We start from the raw sequence: 22,503 nt of genomic DNA on the forward strand, positions 1-22,503 counted from the left end.
TTCTCCTTTCAAATTGTAAAGGGATTAAAGAGGGCAGGTCAAGTCTTCCTTTCAAAGTCCAAGGAAGACACTTTCTATTCCTCAAAATAACTAAGAAAACATCAACCTTTGGCCAGGAAAATAGTTTATAAAAAACTTAAAGTAATTATCATGTTTAAAAAATTTTCTCCCATTTTGGTCAAAGATGACATGATTATATCAGTTATAGATCAACTAAAAACATGAAGGTTGGAAGGGGAAAATAGTATCTCCAGGAGACCTAGGGTGCTGGAAGAATGGTTAGATTGTTGCTGCTGGGATTTTTGGGGGTTATCAGATAAACAGGAATTTGGGGTCACTGAAAAGCAAAAGAATTTGCATGCTCTCTGGGATGTCAAAACTCCTCAGTATTTTATTACAGCAAATTATTACAAATATATAGGCTAAAACCCCTAGAAAAGAAGTAACCACTTTAAGAATAAGCTAGATGAAGTTTGAGTGAAAGTGAGAGAAGGGAGAGAGAGAGAGAAAGATATAAGAGAGAGAGAAGGGCAGGCAGCCATTTGGCTTGGCTTAGTCTGACCATATGGCATGGGGGAGGCCCATGGTGTTCCACATGGCCTAAGAGAATGAGAAAAACCCATCCTGCTAAAGTCAAAGAAGAAAGAAAGAAGAAAAAGAGACTTCAGTAATGATTCTTAAATCTACTATCCAGGCATTTGCCAGAATTCGTTGTTTGAGTAAAAAAATGACTGTTGGTATGGATGCTTTTTGAACTGTACTCGATAGCGTTTGCTGTATCTTTTCCTCATCTGTTTCAGGAAGTTCAAGTTCACTTTCCACCATCATAATTTTTATTTAATCCAAACTCTTTGAGCTGTAATTTTCTATAAAGTGAGATGATGCTGAGAGCTCTTTTGGTTTGGGGTCATTTTTATTCTTGTCCTAAAGCTTAAAAACTCAAAAGTTCAGATCTTGATTATCTTTCATGATCAGAAGAGGCAGGATTCTAACAGTACTGCTGGCTGTCGTGAGTGTGTGTGTGTGTGTGTGTGTGTGAGAGAGAGAGAGAGAGAGAGAGAGAGAGAGAGAGAGAGAGAGAGAGAGAGAGAGAAAAGACTGAGAAGTGAGGAGAGGTTGGGTTATAAAGGGCTTGTTATTTGATCTTGTGTGATAGGCAGCCATGGAGTTTATTGAGGCAGAGAGTGACACAGTCAACAAGGCCTGTACTTTAGGAAATTGAGTTTGAGAGCTGAGTGGAGGATGGACTGAAGTATGGAGAGGCTTGTGGCAGGCAACCTGTCAGCAAGTTATTAAATAGTCCAAATAAGAAACAATGGCAGTATTAGAGAAGGAAATATATGCAATAGATGTTTAAAATTGACAGATTTGGCAACAAATTGGATATGGAAGGAGTGAGAGATATTGAGGAACTGAGCTTGGCCTAGGTTTTGAGCCTGAGTAACTGGAAGAATAATGTTACCTTCAACAGGAAGTCATGGAAAATTGGGGTTTTTGGGGAAAGATAATGAGTTTAGTTTTAGATATGGTAAGTTTAAAATGTCTATGGAATATTCTGTTTGAGATATCCAATGGCAGTTGGAAAGTTTAGGCTTGTATAAGTAGATTTGAAAATCATTAGCATAGAGCTGATAATTGAATCCTTGGGAGCTGATGTAATCAAGTGAAATATGGTATAGAAGGAGAAAAGGTTCCAGGATAGAACCTTGTGGGAAGAAACCCTGGTTCTTGGCTAAGATATGAATGAAGATCCAGCAAAGGAGACTGAGAAGTGGTCAAATAGGTAGAAAGAGAACTAGTGTCATGAAAACCTAGGGAGAAGAGAGTTTCTAGGAGATGAGCATGTGTGAGAGTGTGAAAAGCCATAGAAAGGTCAAGAAGAATTGAGGACTGAGAAAAGATCAATAGAATTGTTAAGAAATTTTTAGTAATTTTGGAGTCAGCAGTTTTGGTTGGTTGATGACTTAGGAAACCAGACCATAGAGAATTAAGGGAGTGAGAGGAAAGGAAGTAGGGAAGGGCTTCCTGGAGGTAGCCTCAGCAATGTGTTTAGGTACCAAAGGCAGGAAAGATAAGGAGAATGGGGCATGGGGATGGATAGATCAAATGAGGGCCTTTTGAGGTTGGAGGAATTAAGAGCATGGTTTTTAGGGATTAGGGAAGCAGCCAGTAGACAGGGAGAGATAAATAAGAGAGTAGGAATGGTAAAAGGAACAATCTTTGGAAGAAGATGGGAAGGAATAGAATTACTTGTTCAGGTAGAAGAGTTTGCCTTGGCAAGGAAAAAAGGCCACCTCTTTATATGAGACAGGGTGAAGGAGGAGGAAGAAGCCACTGGGCCTGTTAAGTACCCATCCATAACCCACATCCTCCCTGCCAAGGCATAATTCAGATGCTCCCTCTTGAAACTTTTTTAGGTTGTTTATTAGCATAAATCACTTTCCTTTGTGACTACAAAACTGGCATCAGTTTTGACACTTAATTTATATTTATACATTTCCAAATGTATTAGATATTTTCTTGACTTGGTCTCTATTATCACATCTTTCCTTACTAACTGGTTTATTCTTCTTGTACTGCTGAACACATAGAAAACATGTATTGTGGCAAAGAATGGGGGGAAAACCTCTGGATTGTAAGTTAGGAGGCCTTGATTCTGATCTTAACTCTATTGTCTTAGGAATGGACATCTAATATTTCTGCCTTCTGTAGCCAGAAATGTGCATCCTATTAATTTGTAAAAATGAGATTAAACTAGATTATTTTAAGGAGCTGAAACAAGCAGGATAGGGTGGGATTATTTTTGAGACCCTGTTTTACTATAAAATTCTCTGATATTTATTTGGATGGGCTAAGCTAGAAAATATTCAGTTGACTAAACACCTGCTTTTTAGGCATTTGATGTGCCAACCAGGCTTGTCAGGCAATCAACAAGCATTTATTAGGTTTCTGCGATGTACCAGGCTCTGTGCTGGGGCTGGAGGATAGACAAAGACAGAAAGTGAAACTGTCTCCACCATTTACATTCTCCCTGAGAAACAGTTGAGACATACCAAGTCAATAGAAGATAATTCATGAGGTGGGACCAGCCCTACCAGGGAAGGCTTCCTGGAGCTAGTACCGCTGGCAAGTTGAGCTTTGACCTCTGAAAGGCTGGGGGTTGGGAGAACTAGAGGGTTGGCAGAGGCTCAAGGGTGGAGCTGAATGGTAGTTGGTGGTTCAGGCCTGAACCTTACCACAGAAAGAGTAGGGCTGAGTATAGAGAGCTGAGAGTTGTCTTCATAAAGGTAAAAATTAAACCTACAGGAACTGGTGAGGACATCTAAGTAGTCAGCAATTAGAATAAGAAATACTATAGATATGGTATCATGAATCTTTGGAACATGGAATCTGATGAGAATTGTACACTGTATGACTTTAAAATATTGGTGACCCTCTTTCCTCAACAATAGATTCTGGACTTTGAATAAAATACATGTTTGGTTTTTTTTTTACCCTTTGTGCAAACAATCAGTCTTGCTTATGTAGAAAAGAAACAAAAGTTTAGACCCTATAATGTGCTGTATGATCAAATGATTGAATAATTTAAAAAACAAGCATTTCAATAAGGGACCTTGTGGGGTTTTTTTGAAAGTAGGCAAGAACAGAAAGATACAAATTCATTCAAATTCAAGGTCAAGAAAAAGGGAATTCCAGGGAGAAACTAAAGTAAAAATTAATTTCTGAATACTTCCTGTGGAAATTAGGTTACTTGGTGATAAATTGTGTATTGCAGCTTTAGGAAAGATACATAATCTCTTTGTAGCCTCTGAACTTGGCTTATTCTGGTGCATGTCCTGGGAGTGAAGGAAAATTGAGGAATTTATAAATGGAAGAATTTCCTAAGAGGACCATTGTATGCTATTGTCAGGGTTCAACATCTTACACCCTTTCTACCTCCCAGCAACCAGTCTTAGAGAAAGAAGATTGAGGTGTCAAGTTAGTGAGACTGAATATAGTATTTCAGGGTGCCCAAACCTTACCCATGTGTGGAATGAGACAGTAGGTGAGGTATAAGGAGGTTCCTTTGTATGTCGATCCACCTTGCCAAAGTACCATTACTGTTGTCTGATCCTGTGGAAATGTGCTCACTAGAAAACAGGATTTCCCAGGAAGTATCTATCCTTCTGCTAAATGAGCTTGGATATGAAGATCTTTAGGAGAGTTCTGTTCCAACATTGCTAGCATCCATAATGAAAAATGAAATCTTAGGGAAGTGGTATGAAAAAAAAGTCTAACCCTCTGAAATATATAATAGCTTCTAAAAAGTTCTCACTGCTACAAATAAAAATCTCAAATAATATAGAAGGCAGTCACTCTCCTCCTAGTCTCACCACAAATGTGGCTCATGTCAGTTTGCCTGTTCCTATCTTTTCATATTTTAAAACTTGCAGTTTTTCTTCTTTCTCCATGCCCTGTGCTCTGATTGCTCTAGATTGATCCTCTCCATTTCCATAGCTCCAAACCACATCTAGGCCTTTGTTTCTTCCCATCTTATTTACTGTTTCCTAGCTGATGATCTGCTAAGACATCTTGAAAACAGCTATGGTATTTAAAAAAAACACCATTTCATTATCACTCATGTGGCTCATTTTATTAAATAAGTTTTTATTGATTTTTTTAAAGCATCTCCAAAATTTCAGCCAGCATCCTCTTCTCAAAGAGCCATCTGTATAACAAATAATATTTCTTGTTTTTTTGTTTTGTTTTGTTTTGCTTTTTGTAAGGCATTGGGGTTAAGTGACTTGCCCATGGTCACACAGGTAATTAAGTGTCTGAGGTCACATTTGAACTCAGATCCTCCTGACTCCATGGTCAGTGCTCTGTCCACTGTACCATCTAACTGCCCCTACAAATAATATTTCTTAAGGACAAAAGAAAGAAAGGAAGAGAAAAAATTAGCATAACTGATTAATACATTGAAAAAGTCTGAAAATACATGCATTGTGCAGCATTTGTGTACCTCCTACCTCTCTAAAGGGGGTGGGATATGGGATTGTAGGATTGTCTTCCCATACTTTTGTTTTGAATTATGCTTATTCTTTATAATTTTGCAACATTCATTTTTGATATTTTTGAAGTTATTTCTGTTTGCACTGTTGGAGCATGTGTGTTGTTTTCTTGACTCTTTATTCACTCTGCATCAGTTTATGTAGATTTTTCATGCTTTGTATTTTTCACAGTCATGTCTGACTCTGTGATCCCATTTGGAGTTTTCTTGTCAGTGGTACTGGAGTGGTTTGCCATTTTCTTTTCCAACTCATTTTACAGATGAAGAATTGTGGCAAACAAAGTTAAGTAACTTGCCCAAATTGCTAGCAAGTTGTCTGAGGCCAGATTTGAATTCAGAAAGATGAGTCTTCTTAATTCTGAGAATACCGATACTATCCACTGCCCCACTAGCTGCCTTTACTGCATTCATCATCCTTATTCATTATCAGGTCATTAAACCTTATTTTGTGACCAGCCTGTGTTAAGTAGTGGGAAAACAAAAAAAAAAAAGGTTAAGGAGAGGTCTTGCTCTTGAGGTGTTTCAGTCTAATGAAGGAAAAAACAAAGAGCTTACAGTAGAGTTCATCAATGTAAGTAAGCCCCTGAAATGAGGGGACGTTAGGAAAGGGCTCCTGTTGAAGGAAGGCGTTTGTCACTGGTTTCAGAGGGAGAGAGAGAGAAAGAGAGAGAGAGAAAGAGAGAGAGAGAGAGAGAGAGAGAGAGAGCGCAAACCTATGCCTAAGGAAGATTACTTAGGTAGCTAAGTAGAGGATGGACTAGAACAAGTTCCAGCTTGAGGCAATTGCAATAGTCCAAGTATGGGGGATGAGGGGGAGCATTTCTTAAGCTGACTTTGTGCCAATTAAACACCCTGCTGATTGGTTTACGAAGTTCTCATTTCATCCCCAAAAGAACCCTATGAGGGAGGGCTATTGTTGCCCCAATTTTACAGTTGGGAAAACTAAGGCAGACAAAAATTTCTCCAAGGTCACACAAGTAGTAAGTGTCTGAAATTGAATTTGAACTGTATCAGGATGGTGTATCAGAGGAGAGAAAGAGGTAGTACCCAACAGATCTAATGAAGGTAAATTCCATAGGACTTGACAATAGATTAACTACTATTCTCTGGGTAATTGGGAGAATAGTGGTATGAATAACAGTAATAAGGAAGCTTGGAAGGTAGGTGGAAGGAGGGACAGCAAGGAAAGATAATGAGTTTTGTACTGAACCTGTGGATTTCATATACCTGTAGCTCTTTCTGTTCGAGATGTCTAATAGACAGGTTGAGATTTGAATCTGGAGGTTAAGGAACAGGTTAGGGATGAGTAAAGACAATGTACTCTGCAACTGGTCAACAAACCTTTTCTTGAAGAACTGACTCTAAAAGAAGCCTATTCCTCCAGAACTCTGTGGGTGGGAAACTTTAACTTCTGTTGCTGACTTTTCTTAGTTTTGCTTTCTAAGGTCAAGCAGAAAATTCTGATTCCTTTCCATATAAAGGCTATTCATGTACTTAAGTGTATCCTTCATCCACTTTATTCCTTATCATCTTCCACTGTCTTCTCTTTTCTAGGATAAATTATTATTTTTTTAATTTCATCTACAATGATTTTATATGAGTTGTTCCACACCCATAGTAGTCACCTATCCATATATGATATTGGACATTCTCTTACTGTAAAAACCTTAAAAAAAGTGATAGAGGGGGTGGCTAGGTGGCATAGTGGATAGAGCACCGGCCCTGGAATCAGGAGTACCTGAATTCAGATCTGGCCTCAGACACTTAATAATTACCTAGCTGTGTGGCCTTGGGCAAGCCACTTAGCCCCATTTGCCTTGCAAAAAACCTAAAAAAAATAATAATAAAAAATAAAGTGCTAGATAATTAAGACATTTTTAAGTTTTATTCTTAAGATTTTACCTCTAACCTGTAAGTAATGACTACCTCAAACTGGTAAAGAGGGAAAATGGTCTACAAAAACAGAATAGAGAAAATTATTACCTTTCTTTGTGACCTGTCAACACAGGCTGCACAATATTAAATTGTCAAATGCTCCTCAAGGACTGTCACCTTGTCCAATACTAATTGACGAATTGTTATCTCTTCCTGGCAGGACAAGTCTCCCAGCATTCTGGTCATTGTCCTCTGAGTTTGTCATTAATATAGGAAGAAATACCTAGGAGTCTTGACCTGTTACCCAGTGGCAAGGTGACTGAGATGTGTAAACTCTAAAGAAATCAAGTCTTTATACCAGGAATATAGTTTTGAGAAACTTAATATACTTTGACATTTTCCCCCCATTTTGATCACCGATGATGTCATCATGTCAACTATAGATCAGCAAAAGAGTGTAGAAAGAAAAAAATGAGGGGTATATTGGAGGTAGAAACAACATCTCTTGGAGATGTAGAGTTGTTAACTATGAGGGAGGGATATAAGGATGGATGACACATTTCCTGAATGAAGGGGAATATTAAGATCAAAAGGGGGGGGTAAGCCCCATTGATTAAATAACCTGCATACAAATAAAAAAATGTAAGAGGGAAAGAGTAAGCAATAGCATAAACTTTGGTCCATTTCTTCTTTCTTCTGGAGACATCTGAATGTCCTTCTGTATCCCTGGAGTCTGTCAATAACCAAACTTGTCCAAGTACATTCAGATTACTTGTAGCAGTACTAAAAGAACTTCTTAATGCAATGTTGAAACAGGTTAAAACTTATATGTTCATCACTAGGAAATAAACTCTGGAACTTCTTAGATTATTACAATTTACAATTTGACTTGCCTACTGTATGGTTTATATACACAGGAAAATTCAGATAAAATTGAAATTAACCTACTTTTGTTTTGGACATTATCTTATTTATTTATTCGTTCCACTATTTGGAGGATGCTATTTTGTTTTACAAAATAAGCTGCCATAAAAATGCAGATTTCACTGCAAAAGTGAATTCCTTAAAGATTTGCTAAACTAATTTGAGCTTGTAACATATACATTTGATCGTCACCTTAGAACAGTAAGTATCCAGTAAGTGATTCACAAATATAATGATTAACCTTTTGCTAATATTAAAAAAAAAGAATAAAAAATCCTTAACCGGAAATATAGTTTCCTTTTAAAGTATTTTGAAATATGGCTACAACAGATGCTAAATCTCCATGCTAACCTATTGGAACACGGCATAAATTTTTATACTTGTTTTTATTATTAATTACCTGACATGATTATAGATCAGGCTAATAAGAAAAGGAAAAATCCTTCATTTATTTAAATGTCAATTTCTAGGCAGAGGTCATGTGGATGGCAAAATGCCATAAGTCAGACTTTGTGTCTACCAGATATTTCCAGATGTCATATTGTGGAAATTGAGTCAGAAGAGTCCAGTCTCAGAATGTCCTAAACAGCCTTTCTCCTTGCCTTTCCCAATGAACCTGTCACCTGCGTTGTGCAAGTTTCAAAACTTGATAGGGTCACTGACATCAGTAGAACAGTAGCCTAACAGGAGTTCCTTTTCTGATCATACCTGGAGTCAGATAGAACAATGTCAATCCAACAGTCCCATAATATCTTAAATAGCACATTCCAAATAATTAGAACTTGAGGTTAGTTCAGCTCACAAGGCTCAAACATAGGTTATAATTTCACATTGGCACAGCAAGAGAGCATCACAGAAAAAAACCCCAATTATTTTCTTTGTGTGGCACAGGTGATTTTGCTTCAAAACAAACAGTAAAAGATTTGGGTTGTATAAATGTAGTAATTCCAAAATGCATATAGAAACATATATTTTAAAAATTTTTCTCTTTTATGCTCAGTTATTATCCATGTTCACATAAACATAAGCAACAAACCAACGGCTTCCAGAATCTTTTTAAAAACAATAAGAGGGATGGCTAGGTGGCACAGTGGATAAAGCGCTGGCCCTGGAGTCAGGTGTACCTGGGTTCAAATCCGGTCTCAGACACTTAATAGTTACCTAACTGTGTGGCCTTGGGCAAGCCACTTAACCCCATTTGCCTTGCAAAAACCAAAAAAAAACCAACTTAAAAAAATAAATAAAAACAATAAGGGGCAGCTAGGTGATGCAGTGAATAGAGCACCCGCCCTGGAGTCAGGAGTACCTGAGTTCAAATCTAGCTTCAGACACTTAATAGTTACCTAGCTGTGTGACCTTGGGCAAGCCACTTAACCCCATTGCCTAGCAAAACCCCCCCAAAAAACAAAAAAAAAACCAATTAGAATATCTTTAGGTGACTTTCAAATAATTTGTATATAGTTTTATAGATGTTCCAAATTCAGATGAATAAGATGACATATGAATTATTTTTCTTCACTAAATGTGTGTAGTTCCCTACAGAAAACTTATTTTCTGAGAACAAAACAAAGCAATAAAGAACTTTTCTTAGTTTTAACCTTATCTTAATGGATTTTAATTTTGTTTATTCACTTCTGCCCACATACTCATAATAATTTCAAAAAGAAAATGAGATTCTTCAGGAATTTAATCCTATATACATGATAATTTCAAAATACCAGTATAATTCTACTTATATCATAGAATGGCAACAGATTTAAATCAACACAGCAAGAACTTTTTCTACTTGCAATTATTACAGTCATTTTAAATACTTTTTATTTATTTAAAGCAGTGGGATTAAGTGACTTGTCTAAGGTCACACAGCTAGACAATTATTGTCAGAGATCAGATTTGAACTCAGGTCCTCCTGACTCCAGGGTTGGTGCTCTATCCATTGTGCCACCTAGCTGTCTGTCACTTAAAATACTTTTTAATATTATCTTAATTGCTAATTGATTCAGTATTGCAATGCCAGCTTCCAATTTTCTAAGAATAGAAATTTTCTATGAAAATACATTATTGCAATAAATTAGTGTACAGATTTGAAAATTTAGCAGGCCCTACTCCATAAAAACTTTTGCAAAAACAAACGTGTTTCTTTCTTAAAAACAGTAAATATTTCTGACATTAAAAGGACAATCAACAAAACTTCATGAAATAAATCACTTGTGAACTTGTAAAGTGCTAGCTATCTCTTATTCAATTTTTTTTTTTGCAAGGCAAATGGGGTTAAGCGGCTTTCCCAGGGCCACACAGCTAGGTAACTATTAAGTCTCTGAGACCAGATTTGAATCCAGGCACTCCTGACTCCAGGGCCAGCGCTTTATTCACTGCGCCACCTAGCTGCCCCCTCTCTTATTCAATCTTAAAGCAAAACTAAATCTATAACATTAGAATTTATCAAGCCTAGGTTGGTAAAAAATTTTTCCTTAAGTATAAGAAATCTTGAAAGTTCTTAAGACACAGAAATTCCAATTACCACAATTGCTAAGTACCACCTTTCTTGACTCACTCAAAAGTCCCAGCCCTCTTGGGCAGCAGGACAGGCTCAGTAAAAAAGAATAAGGAGCCCAGAGACAGAGAATGGGGAGGGGGAAAATTCCTCCCACCACCATCCCCTTCCCCAACACCTTAAAACTTAAAAGACTGGACAGCAAGTGGACTAGACGGGGATAGTAGAGAGTTTGATTCTGCCTTTACCTCAACATACACAATTTAAACAAACACATACAGAACACAGAGTCAGAAGTACCTCAGAACAAATTCTCTCATCAGAGGGGTGTCAGACCAAGGGGAAACCCACCCTATTCTCACACTAAAGGGTCCCAGAGACACACCACAGACAGACATACTGAGAGAGAGAGAGCGAGAGAGAGCATGAACATGCATGCTGAAACCAGGTCTATAAAATGGGACACTTAAGAAAGTGCTTAGACCTAGGAACAAATCAAAGACATTCACTGAGCTGAAGACAATTATCATCAGAAGGTGAGAATTCCTAAAACCAGAGGTAAAATCCTTTACTTTAATTAATTTCAAAAATAAAGTTGAACAAGTGATAGCCTCACCTTATTTTAAGGCCAGCTTTGACTAGGCTCAAAAAAAATCTGTCCTAGCTTTTTTTAGGTTCCCCATATCTATCATTGCACCCATTTCCAAGTCAAAATTGTCTAAACCCACATCTGAAACACTGGCACTATAGGCTTCTAAAGAGTTAGAAGGTAAATCTGAATTGAGAGAGAGGGGAAATATTTATGCAGAAACAGACTAGGGAAAACTTCCTTTGTGTCCTGATGATATAGTAAGTTGTCCAAATGTTCCTCAAAGACTAACATCCTTGCACAAATACTATCTGATGAATTGTTTTCTCCTGCTGGCAAGAAGGCTTTATGGAAGAGGGGATACCTCAACTTAGCTTTGGTGGAAGGCAGGATTCTGCAAGGTAGAGAGGAGAACAGCTAGTTGACCAATTTAGCTGGAATTCAAGAAGTTTGGATGAAAGAAGTTTGCAAATTTAATGTACACTCTTTTTTACACAGCTTGAGAATCTGGAGAGTCCAATGCCCAAGGTCAAAGACATATCCATGGTCTCTTGGCCTACTGGACTGTCCCTGTATGCTATGTAGATGAACCTGTAGGTGAGCTGTGTGGCTACACACCCTCACCCAGATTCCCTGACCCAGAGGGGAGAAATATGGTGGTGGTTTCCTTACCAGCATCTAGAACCCATCAGCTCTTCTTTGGTGCTGTTCAGTGGCTGCCATGGTGCTTCTCGATTAATACCTCTATGCATCAGGATCCCTATAAAATTGGGGAGATAGTTTTTGAGAATGGCTGTAGCCAAAAAAATTAATAACTGTTAATAACTGTAACATATCCCAGTTTCCTTGGGAGAAATGACAAAATAGTGGAACTGTTTCTTTCCTTGTTATCTCAGGAACTTTGTACTCTGCAAAGGCTTGCTTCTGGAGCATGTATTTCTTTGGGGAGCACATGAATATATTTTGACTGTTTATTCTCTTTTCCTCTAGACAACACTTCAAACTGATGAAGTTAAAAATGTGCCCTGTGGAACAAGGTAAGCTTTTCCCCTTTGCCTGCTTTTGGTTCCCTTTATTAAATAGCAACTTCCTTTCATCAATCTGTGAATTGTTTAGAGAGCCTTCAAACATGCAAACTTAGGAATGTTTCTGAACTCAGTATTCTAATGAAGGCCTGTTGTAAATAAAAACTTTGTATTATATCCTTAATATCAATAGTCTTAAATTCCATTGAACCAAAGGGAATTCCATGAGGAAATTTCGGTAACATGATAGAACTGCGTTAAATCTACAGACCATTCACCTAGGCATCTTTATGGAATAACACGCTCTGAGATGAATGCAAAAGAGAGAAAAGCCGTCTAGGTCCAAAGTATGGGAATAATAAAATCAAAACACTGAATTGTGCAAAGAAGAAAAGAATATGAGGAACCTCTCAGACACTAAATTCAAGTAGACTAATATGTAATATTAGATACCTCATAATTAATTACCTGTGGAGAGTGAATATTTTCTTAGTCTCTTACATTAGTCATACTTTTTATTAAAGTGGAGACTTTGTTTCTTTTGTTAGTCATATTTTTTATAAAAATGCAGACTGTTCTTTGTTTCTTGTATTACTCATATTTTTTTTTTTATGGATTGCTTTTAGAGGTTATTTGGAAGTCACTTAATTTTTTTTTTTTTTTTGAGGCAGTCAGACTTGAGTGACTTGCCCAGGTCAAATCTGAACTCAGGTCTTTCTGAGTCCAAGGCCCATGCTCCATTCAATCTCTTGAACCACCTAGCTGCCTCTTTTATTGGTTTTCAATTGATCATCTTACTCATGTTAAATGAGGTTTATTTCTCATGAGAGTTAGTTTCCTAATCAGACTACATGACTCATATCTATTGTCATCTTAAAGAGGGATTCTGTATTTGTGAAGTTGTCCATTTGTTAAAATTCCTTTGTGACTCCAAAATCAATACTTGTGGGACTTTCATGGTCATTTGTGGGCGGACACAGAATGATGCATTTTACCAGCTGAAATTGAACAGTGACTCGCTCTGATTTCTTGTTTCAGCTTTATTTAACACTATATACAAACATCTTTTTTTGCTATATAGTGCCAAGTTTTTTGCATTTTTGTTTGTGATTTTGCAATTTAAATTGGCTTCTAAGGATAGTGGTGAAGTGCTGTCTAATGTTCCCTATGATGTGTCTTAAACATGTATTAGGTAAGTTTTGTATAAGTTTTGTTTAGTTATGAGTTTAATGTTGTTGAATGTGTGAGTTCAGTGTTAGTGCATCAATGATATGGGTGCATTCAGAAAAAAGAAGAGGAAAATGTTGTGGTCAGAGGCTTGCAGTGACCTGTCCTTGCATTTCCCTGGGGCCACTGGATCAATAATCCTAATTCTATGTTCACAGGACCTTTATAGAACATAATTATTATGAATGATGAGAATTGACTGTATGTGCATTTGTTTACAAGAAAAACCAGGTGTATGTGGATGGAGAGAGCAACATAAATACATCCCCATTGTTGATAATGTCATCTGGGTATACATAGGAAATGTTTTTAGATTTTTTCCATCTTGCTGAGGTGACTCATTGTAATATATTTGAGTAGATGATTCTGCGGGTGTTTTTTTATAGCTAGGTATCTTATAGTTCACTTACTTGTTCCATGTCTTTTTTTTTTCCTCCTAGTGGTGGGGTCATGATCTATATTGACCGAATAGAAGTTGTTAATATGTTGGCTCCTTTTGCAGGTATTGTGCCCATCCTCTTCTGTTATTGCTAATGTCTGAATAAAAAGATACCTGATTTTTGGGAAAGTGATTAACTTAATAGTTTTAAGGCAAGAGTAAACTGTTAATAACAATTCATTTGAAGACATTTGACTTTTTTTTCACAATTTGGAAGTGCCAGGACAATAGGCGCAGGGGTTCAGAGATGATCCTACCATTCTCACTCTGTTATTTGATACTTTACGATGCAGATCCCTTAATCAAATTCTTTACTATTTCACCAAGAGATGTAACTCAATCTATCTCCCTGCCTTTGTTCACAGTCTTTCCTTTACTAAGAATTTGCTTACCTCCATCTTTTACCCATCTCACTCTCAGCTTTCCTGGAGCCTCAGTTTCAGCACTCCTTTTTTCCTCTAAACTCTAGCCTACATTCATTTTTCCAATTCTTTTTATGCTTATTATATGACCACAAAATTAATGTTGTTTTTTTGTATGCCACCTTGAGGGTCACGCTTTCTTGTGTGTACATGATTTACTTTGCATCTGAACTCCTTCTAGGCAGGAGGACTTGTGTTTTCTACTTATTTAGTAGCCTCAGTTTACCAGCCCTATGGGAGGTATTTAGTCAGTGCTCAAAATGGGGTTCACCTTAAGGCAGAAGTAGTAGTGAGAAAGAGAAACTCATTTTAGCTTATTTGACTGGCCAAAAGCCCTGTGTTCTCTTTCTTGCTAATTCCTCCCAAGTGGGCTTATTCTGAACCTTCCTAGTCACAAGGAAACCATCCCAACCCTTGCATGGACTCTGCCATCTCCTCCTCTTGTTTACAAACAGCTTATAGAGCGTCCTACCACTCCTCTCACTCTTCATAAGGCAATTGATGCATATAGTTTGCTTAGCTAGTATTTTATTCAAGTAAAATAATTTGTTATAATTTTTATAATAAAATACAAAATTAAAAGTATATATAAAATAAATTGTAGTGGTTTGGTGTTCAAGGTTTTAGAATTAAAGATAGATTTAGAGATGGAATTGATTATCAAAGTCATCTGGCTCATCCCCCTTATCTTAAAGTTATTGTATTTGCAGCTGAGAGAACTGAGGTCCAGAGATGGTAAGTGACTTGTTCAAGGTCACACACATAGGAAGTGATAGAGCTAGGATCTAGAAGTTAGTCCTTTAAATCCAAATATAGCACTTTTTCCATTATACCAACCTGCCTTCTAAAGGCAAAGGAGAAATCATAATGATGGGCAAGCCCCTCAAACTTTAAACCTCCATACTTAAGCATACTCTGTTCCTGGGAAACTATGAGGCAAAGACATGCCATTGTCATTCCAGATTTGAGTGGCATACTTGAAAAGGACCCCAGCCTTCTGTCACCTCTGTTTGACCTGGTTCCCCAGGAAGCTCTTTCATCACTAGGGGGATGAGACTTGAGACCAGAGGAGGGAGCCCCAGGGAAAGCTACCTTTGTCAGGCCAGGAGGTCTGGAGAACAGTGAAAAATCCCTCTCTTTCCTGCTAAGGAACTTCCACATCTGATGGCTGTGGAGGCCACTCTTTGCTTCAGGATAGGCTGATAGGGGATAGGGGAATCTTTCTGGGAATCAGCTCTTCTAATTGCATCAAGTTATCCATGTTTCTAGTTTTTGTTGATTATGTTTTCTTTGAAAAACAGAAACCAAAGAAGGTATTTATGACTATGCTATGTGAAAATGTCTTAATTTTTTTGGCCATTGCTTTGTGCTTCCCAAGGTTTTGGGTTTATACCCGATAGGTAGAGGCAAGAAAGAATGCTTGAGTACCCCTAAAAAAGCCATGAGACCTTTTCTTCTCGTTTATGCTGGGTAATGTTTTGGAAGGCTGTCTTGTGTACTTCTCTTTCAGTATTTGATATTGTGAGGAACTACACTGCGGATTATGACAAGACTTTAATCTTCAATAAAATACACCATGAATTGAACCAGTTCTGCAGTGCCCATACTCTTCAGGAAGTTTACATTGAATTGTTTGGTGAGTGCTTGCTTCCTTCCTTCCTCTCCCCCGCTACATTTTGATTATGTAGATCTATACCTACTATGCCGATATGAAATGATAATTGATTTAAAAATTTACTGTGTGTTTTATTGAGAGTAATTTTCTTAAACTTATAAAAATAACTGTCTAATGGTTAACAGAATTTGAGGTTAATTTTTTTTTAATAAATTTAGATTTCGGAAAAAGTCATTTTAAGGGTAGATATTTTCTTAAAATCATGGTGTATAATTAAGTAGAGATTGGATAAATTTTATCTACTTAGTGAAACAACTATCTGGTACTTAGCAGGGGTATTCATTCTGTAGTGTTCTTGAAGTTTGAGTAGAATGTTTTCTTTGAATAAACTAGGTCATTAAAATGAGGAGTTACTTCTCTTTTTCTTGAAGACTTGAAAATCATTTTAGGGTAGGAGGAAGTTGCTAGTAAAATCTGTCACTAGGAAAGGATGTGCCATATTTTGGTGATGGCCGTATTGGCAACATTGAGCTTTGAGAATTATGAACTATCATTTGATTCAAATCTACTGAACCCTATAGGATGGAGCTTAATTTCATTTGACCTCACAGACTTTGAGATGATTTAGTCTATCCACATTTGTTATATCACTTGTTAACCTAATAGTGGTGAGCACACTAATCTGACAATAGAGAAAATATGAGTTAAACAAGTATTATGTCTTGTGGAAAGAGACACATGGTTATTAGAGTGAAAACTTGATATTGTTTTTTATATTAGCATTCAGATTAGTGAAATATTTGACTTCATAGACTAGTCTTAAAATTATCCACTGATTGACTAATTTTGAGCAATTTGTTTAACCTCTTGCTTCCTTGATGTGAAAGTCCTTGTCACTTTTCCGACTACAGAAAACTATTACAAACATAGAATCGTTATTTAGGTCTAGAACCAACTTGCCATAACTTCTTTTTTTTTTTGCAAGGCAAGGGGGTTAAGTGACTCCCATAATTGCATAGCTAGGTAATTATTAAGTATCTGAGGATGGATTTGAACTCAGGGCCTCCTGACTCCAGGGCTGGTGCTCTATCCATTGCACCATCTTGCTGTCACTCATTGTTTTAAAAAATTATTATTTTATTTTCTCCCAGTTACATGTAAAAACAATTTAACATTTCTTTTTAAACCTTCCAAATTTCTCTCCTTTCTCCTTTCCCCTGCCCCTCAGTGAGAAAGCAAGCCATTTGATACAGTTATAAATGTGTAGTCATACGCAACATTTCCATAATTATCGTATTATGAAAGAAAACATAGATCTCCTCACCCCAAAAAAGTAACCTCAAGAAAAATAAAGTTTAAAAAAGTATACTTAAATCTGTATTCAGACACCATCAGCTCTTTCTCTGAGGTAGATGGCATTCTTTATCATTAATCCTTCAGAGTTGTCTTGATTCACAATATTGCTGATAAAAGCTAAGTTATTCACAGCCAATCCTCCTACAATATTGCTATTACTTTGTACATAGTACATTTCACTTTGCATCAATTCATTTACATCTTTTCCAGGTTTTTCTGAGAGCATCTTGCTTATAATTTCTTACAGTAGAATAGCATTCCATCATAATCACACACCACAGTTTGTTCAGCTCTTCCCCAAGTGTTGGATATCTCCTCAATTTCTAATTCCTTACCTCCAGAAGAATTACAATAAACATTCTTGTTACATATAGGCTCTTTTTCCTTTTTTGTATTTCATCTCTTTTGGTATACAGACCTAATAGTGGCATTGCTAGATCCAAGGGTTGACATGGTTTTATAACCTTTTTATAACCCTTTATAACCCTTTATAACCCTTTGACTCAATAACCTAATTGCTCAATGATAGCTTTTGTTTAAATTTTAGTAGAATAGCAAAAATTTTGTATGTTTTTAACTTTTGCTGTTTTCTTGCCTCCCAAAACAGATCAGATAGATGAAAACTTGAAGCAGGCCCTACAGAAAGATCTGAATGCCATGGCCCCTGGTCTCACTATACAGGTACGCCCACTGTCCTGGAAGGCTTTTGAGGAAGTTGACCTTCTGAATCAGATCTCATTCATTCAACACATTGTATTCAAGAGCAGTAATGAATTGTTGGATCATCCCTAATAAAAAGCTTGGTGACTTTATGACTCGGTACATTTAAAAATTATTGTTTAGTACTTCAGTTACCATCCATTTCCTTTGAGTGCTTTTGAAAGGAAAAAGTAAGCAAGGTAAATCTTAATGCTGTCAAGTCTGCATTCAATAGATTGCTTTCCAAGATAGTTTTATTAATTTTTGTTCTATCTGGGATTATTATTATTTATTAAAATAATTGTATGCCTTGTTATAATAATCATTCATTGAGACTATAAACCTTATTAAAAAAAGGAAAAAAAGACTTAAAGATATTTATAATACTATAATTTATATGTCTAACAACTAGGGCATGGCTGTTGTATCACATATTGATGGCAGTGCAATTGTAGATGATAACTGAGCAATCTTTAGAAATATCGAAAGACACGTGAAGACTATGTAAAAGAAGTAGGACCAGTTGAGTGCACATGCACACACATTTGTATATGCATATGCAGGCAGGCATAGACTGTTGTGAGTATGTTAATTGAAGAAATGTATACTTTATATGGATGAAAATGAACTGAGACAGTGGAAAAGGGGCTAGGATAGAGGGGATAGTGATCAATATGATATAGATATTTGTATGGGGAATTAATGTAAAAGGTGTAAGAAAAAGTTGTTTTATTGTTGTTTAAGATCATTGTCTTGGGTAATTATTTTAAGCAAAAAACACATGAAATATATATCAAATATTGTATCCTATGTAAACCAAAATACTATATATTCATGAAAGAAAGTATGACCTCTGCTTTTAGAAAATATATTCTAGTTTGAAAGACAAAACAAAGGATCTGAAGATAAATTACAATAAAAGGTTAAATAATAGATTCCGGCAACAAGAGCTGATTTGACAAAGCCTGAATTGCTATGGGCTTCATACAGTCTGTTGTTGCTCTGAATGCTTATAGTGAGAGAGATGATTTAGATTGGTGCAGTTGAAGGGACTTTGTGGAAGTGGGGTTTCAGATGAGACTTGGTAGAAGAGTAGCAAGTGAATGGACTCAAATGACTGAGGCAAGAACCTTCTGGGTAGGTCAGTATACATACAAAAACTTGATTGTCTTGTGGAGAGACTATATGTTTTATTTCAGAAGATCTAGGCTCTTCTTAGCTACCAGAATGCTTACTTACTACCTTGTCATTTTGAAGGAGTGACTTGACTTCTCAGGACTTTAGCTTCTTCCTCATTAAAGTGAAGGGTTGGCTTGTGATATGTTGGCTTGCACCTCTCTATCCTTGATTCCTAGGAGTCAGTTGTAGTAGTCCACCATGAGTGGGTTTGTGTCCGGAAGTAGTGAAAGATAATCTGGGAGTATAGATTGGGTTCAACTTGGAGAAACCCACACCATTTTGGATAGCAGTCATTGTTGGGAAATTTATTCTGGTTGAGCCAAAATCTGCCTCATTGAGGTCAAACAGAATAAGTTAACTTGAAATTAGTGGTCTAACTTTAGATGTGTAAAGATTATTGTCACTGTCTTCTCTTGTCTGAATATATCTGGTTCTTTTATTACCCGATCCTTAAATAACATGCTTTTATATAGAAGGTTTTTGAGTAGAGGAGTACCTGTCATTATTGGGAAAGTAGTTTGACTTGAGTGTGTGCAGGATGTATATAAGAGGTAAAGAGAGGGGCAGCTAGGTGGCATAGTGGATAAAGCACCGGCCTTGGAGTCAGGAGTACCTGGGTTCAAATCCAGTCTCAGACACTTAATTACCTAGCTGTGTGGCCTCGGGCAAGCCACTTAACCCCGTTTGCCTTGCAAAAACCTTAAAAAAAAAAAGAGGAAAAGAGAGATTAAAGGCAAGGAATGTTTGTTAGTTTATTGGAATAGCCCAAGATAAGGGTCTCAACTGGGATGAGCAGATCTGTCTACTTTAGAAGAATCCCTGAGACAACTGAGTGGAGGTTGTTAATCAGCTTGGGGAGTAATGGGAAGCAGGGAGACCAAATATCAGTAGCCTGGTTGGGAGGTGATGAAAGCTTGCATTAGAACTGTGGCTGTATGAATGGAGAGAAGAACTCCTCTAAGAATTGTTGGGAAGGTAGCAATGACAAGATTTGGTGATTATATATGGTGTGAGAGGAGAGTGACAGCAATAGAGAAATTTAGAAGTCAGGGAGTTATTTTTGGGAAAAGATAATTGAGTTCTTTGACAGGCAGTTTTCCAATGACTTGTCTCCAAGAATTATCATGTATTGTTTATGGTCTTTTGCCAACCCTAAAAAATTCAGGAGATAACTTAACTTTTTTGGTTTCATGCACCCCTTTGGCAGTCTGGTGAAATACATAGATCCCCATCAGATTATCATTCAGAATAATGTTCTTAAGTGCAAAAAATAAAAATATAAAAGATTATGTAGGAAATTATATTGAAATACAGTTAACAAAATATTAAAATGAAACAACCAAAAAAAATACCCTTATGCTCTAAACGTTGCTTTGTGGCATGGGCTTTTCATCCTTTTGCCTTTGTTGTCTTGGAATGCTGGTAGACAAGTGGTTTCAAACCAAACCAAACCCCAGGAAACACCATCCAGAGAAATCACAGGAACATAAACAAAAATTGATATCTTAGGAAAAGAGGCTAAAATTTTAGCTCACTTCAACTTGGGGACTTGGGGGTTAGTAAGACTTCAGTTCAAGTTTGGTTTTAGATATTCACTAGGACTAGTCACTACCTCGGTATTCTCATCTATAAAATGGGAATGATAATAGCACTTACTGTCTCTTAGAGTTGTTAGGATCAGATGAGATAAGATTTATAAAGCATTTTGCAAACCTTCAATTACTATATAAATGCCAGCTCTTAGTAAAATAGATTCAAGCAATTAGAAGGAGCTCCTTAAGGAAACAGTGAGAATGTTCTACAAAGGGAGAAGAGAGTGGTCATGTCCTCAGAGGGTATGGGGAATGTTAAAAACAGCTCAGGGTTCTGGAAGGAAAATGGCTTTATTCTGAGAAAGGGAAGGGAAGGGGGGAATGGGGAATTTGTGAGTGTTGTAAAAAAGGAAGTAGAAGAGAGAACTTGGAGGCGGGGTGTGTGCTCTATTTCATAACATGGACTGGAGTGAGAAAAGAAGAGGAAATCGGTGCAGAGGAAGACTTGAGAGGAGTGGGCCTCAAGTAGGACACATGTCGAGATAGAGCTCAAAAGAGAGAGGAGGGAGATCTGGAAGCCGAGAAGAGAATAACAGTGGTGTATGAATGGAATGGAATGTCACTACATCACAAAAATTAACACAGGAGATGACTTCAGAGCATCTGAGTTAGTATGAACTGATCCTGAGTTAAAGAACAGTTTATATGGAATAGTAACACTGTAGAGAACAACTGTGAAAGATGGTTCAGTGACCGCTGGTGACTCCAGAAAGCTGATAGGAAGCTTTGCATTCCATCCCCAACAGAGAGAGAGATGTTCTCGGACATCAGAAGAGAGGCATGTTTTTTGCCTTGCTTTGGTTTTGGTTTTTTTGCAAGACAATGGGGTTAAGTGACTTGTCCAAGGTCACATAGCCAGTGTGTCTGAGTGTCGAGTTTGAACTCTGGTCCTCCTGACTTTAGGGCCAGTGCTCTAGCCGCCTAGAGACGCATGTTTTTGGACACAGGCTTAGGTAGACCTATTGTACTTATTTATTATGAGTTGTTTCCTCCCCCTTCTCTCAGTTTTGAATTGGAAAGGAGGGATTTTTGGTGAAAAACGAGAAGAGGGGGTCTAGCAACAGTAATGCCCAAACTAAAGTTACCATTTAACCAAGGGCTGTACACTGAAAGTAGTTCATGTTCTTAATTAGGTGTCAAGCCTCCAAGATCCCCTAAAATTACAGATATTTGAACTATCTTAACCCTGCCCCCCATATTCACTTAGTTGTGGAGAATCCATTTTTATTTTTCTTTGAGGTCTCCTTCAAGATCTTCAGTAGTTGCTCTTTTGTTTTTGTGTTCTTTAGATTTAGAATAATTTTTGATACTGGTGGGTGCTTTACTTTAGTTTATGAAAGGGGACCTTGGGCCAGGACAGACTTGACCCCACTAAGGTTGTTATGGGTGGAATGCTGGATTGTGCCTGACCTCCCCTCTGGATCAGTGGGGTTCTGTGCTGAATCTTCAGGACTCTCGTGACATCTCCAGACATGTTTTTTGTCATCCTCTCTATTGTGAGCTTCTTCAGGACCGGACTGCCTTCTGCCTCTTTTTTGTGTCCAGCACTTGGCATAGGGTCTGTCACATACTAGAGGTTTAATGAATGTTTGTTGATGGACTGATTCCTCACTGGCTGAGCATGGGAGGTTCATGTTGGTTGCTGCCCATTGCATTGCTCTCCAGGACTTTCTTGGTCCCCACCACAAGTGCTTGATGACCACAGGGGAGTGCTCCAGTTTTGTTGCCTCTAGACGTGGAACCCTACAGATTACATGTTTCTGGACATCTGGTTGTGCTTAGGAGGCTGCCATTTGCTGACACCGGCTTTGTTGGTAGTTCCCTCTCTCTCTCCGATCATCCTTGTACTTCTGGCTGTCATTTTTGGGTAGTTACATGGAGGAAAAGTCACTGTGGTTTCCCATTGAGTTTTTTGGTCATTATTCAATGTGGTGTGAACTCCTGGTTTTTTCCTAGCATGAGCCAGGTGACTTATCTCCTCCCAGTAGCTTTCTTGTGAAAGTAACTCAACTACAGT

General features: G+C 37.4%; 1 protein-coding gene across 3 annotated transcripts in view; it reads left to right on the forward strand.

Annotated features, from left to right (window-relative positions):
• ERLIN1 (ER lipid raft associated 1) overlaps positions 1-22,503 on the forward strand; it is a 48,759-nt gene that overhangs the window by 5,001 nt on the left and 21,255 nt on the right. For all 3 annotated transcript variants that reach the window (XM_074232610.1, XM_074232608.1, XM_074232609.1), the window contains 4 exons: positions 11,923-11,969; positions 13,625-13,686; positions 15,556-15,681; positions 17,624-17,697. In XM_074232610.1, coding sequence (XP_074088711.1) covers positions 13,635-13,686; positions 15,556-15,681; positions 17,624-17,697 — 252 coding nt within the window. In that variant the 5' untranslated portion in view covers positions 11,923-11,969; positions 13,625-13,634. The remainder of the gene's footprint in view (positions 1-11,922; positions 11,970-13,624; positions 13,687-15,555; positions 15,682-17,623; positions 17,698-22,503) is intronic.

Source organism: Macrotis lagotis, chromosome 4 (assembly GCF_037893015.1).
Source record: "Macrotis lagotis isolate mMagLag1 chromosome 4, bilby.v1.9.chrom.fasta, whole genome shotgun sequence".
NCBI classification, from domain to species: Eukaryota; Metazoa; Chordata; class Mammalia; order Peramelemorphia; family Peramelidae; genus Macrotis; species Macrotis lagotis.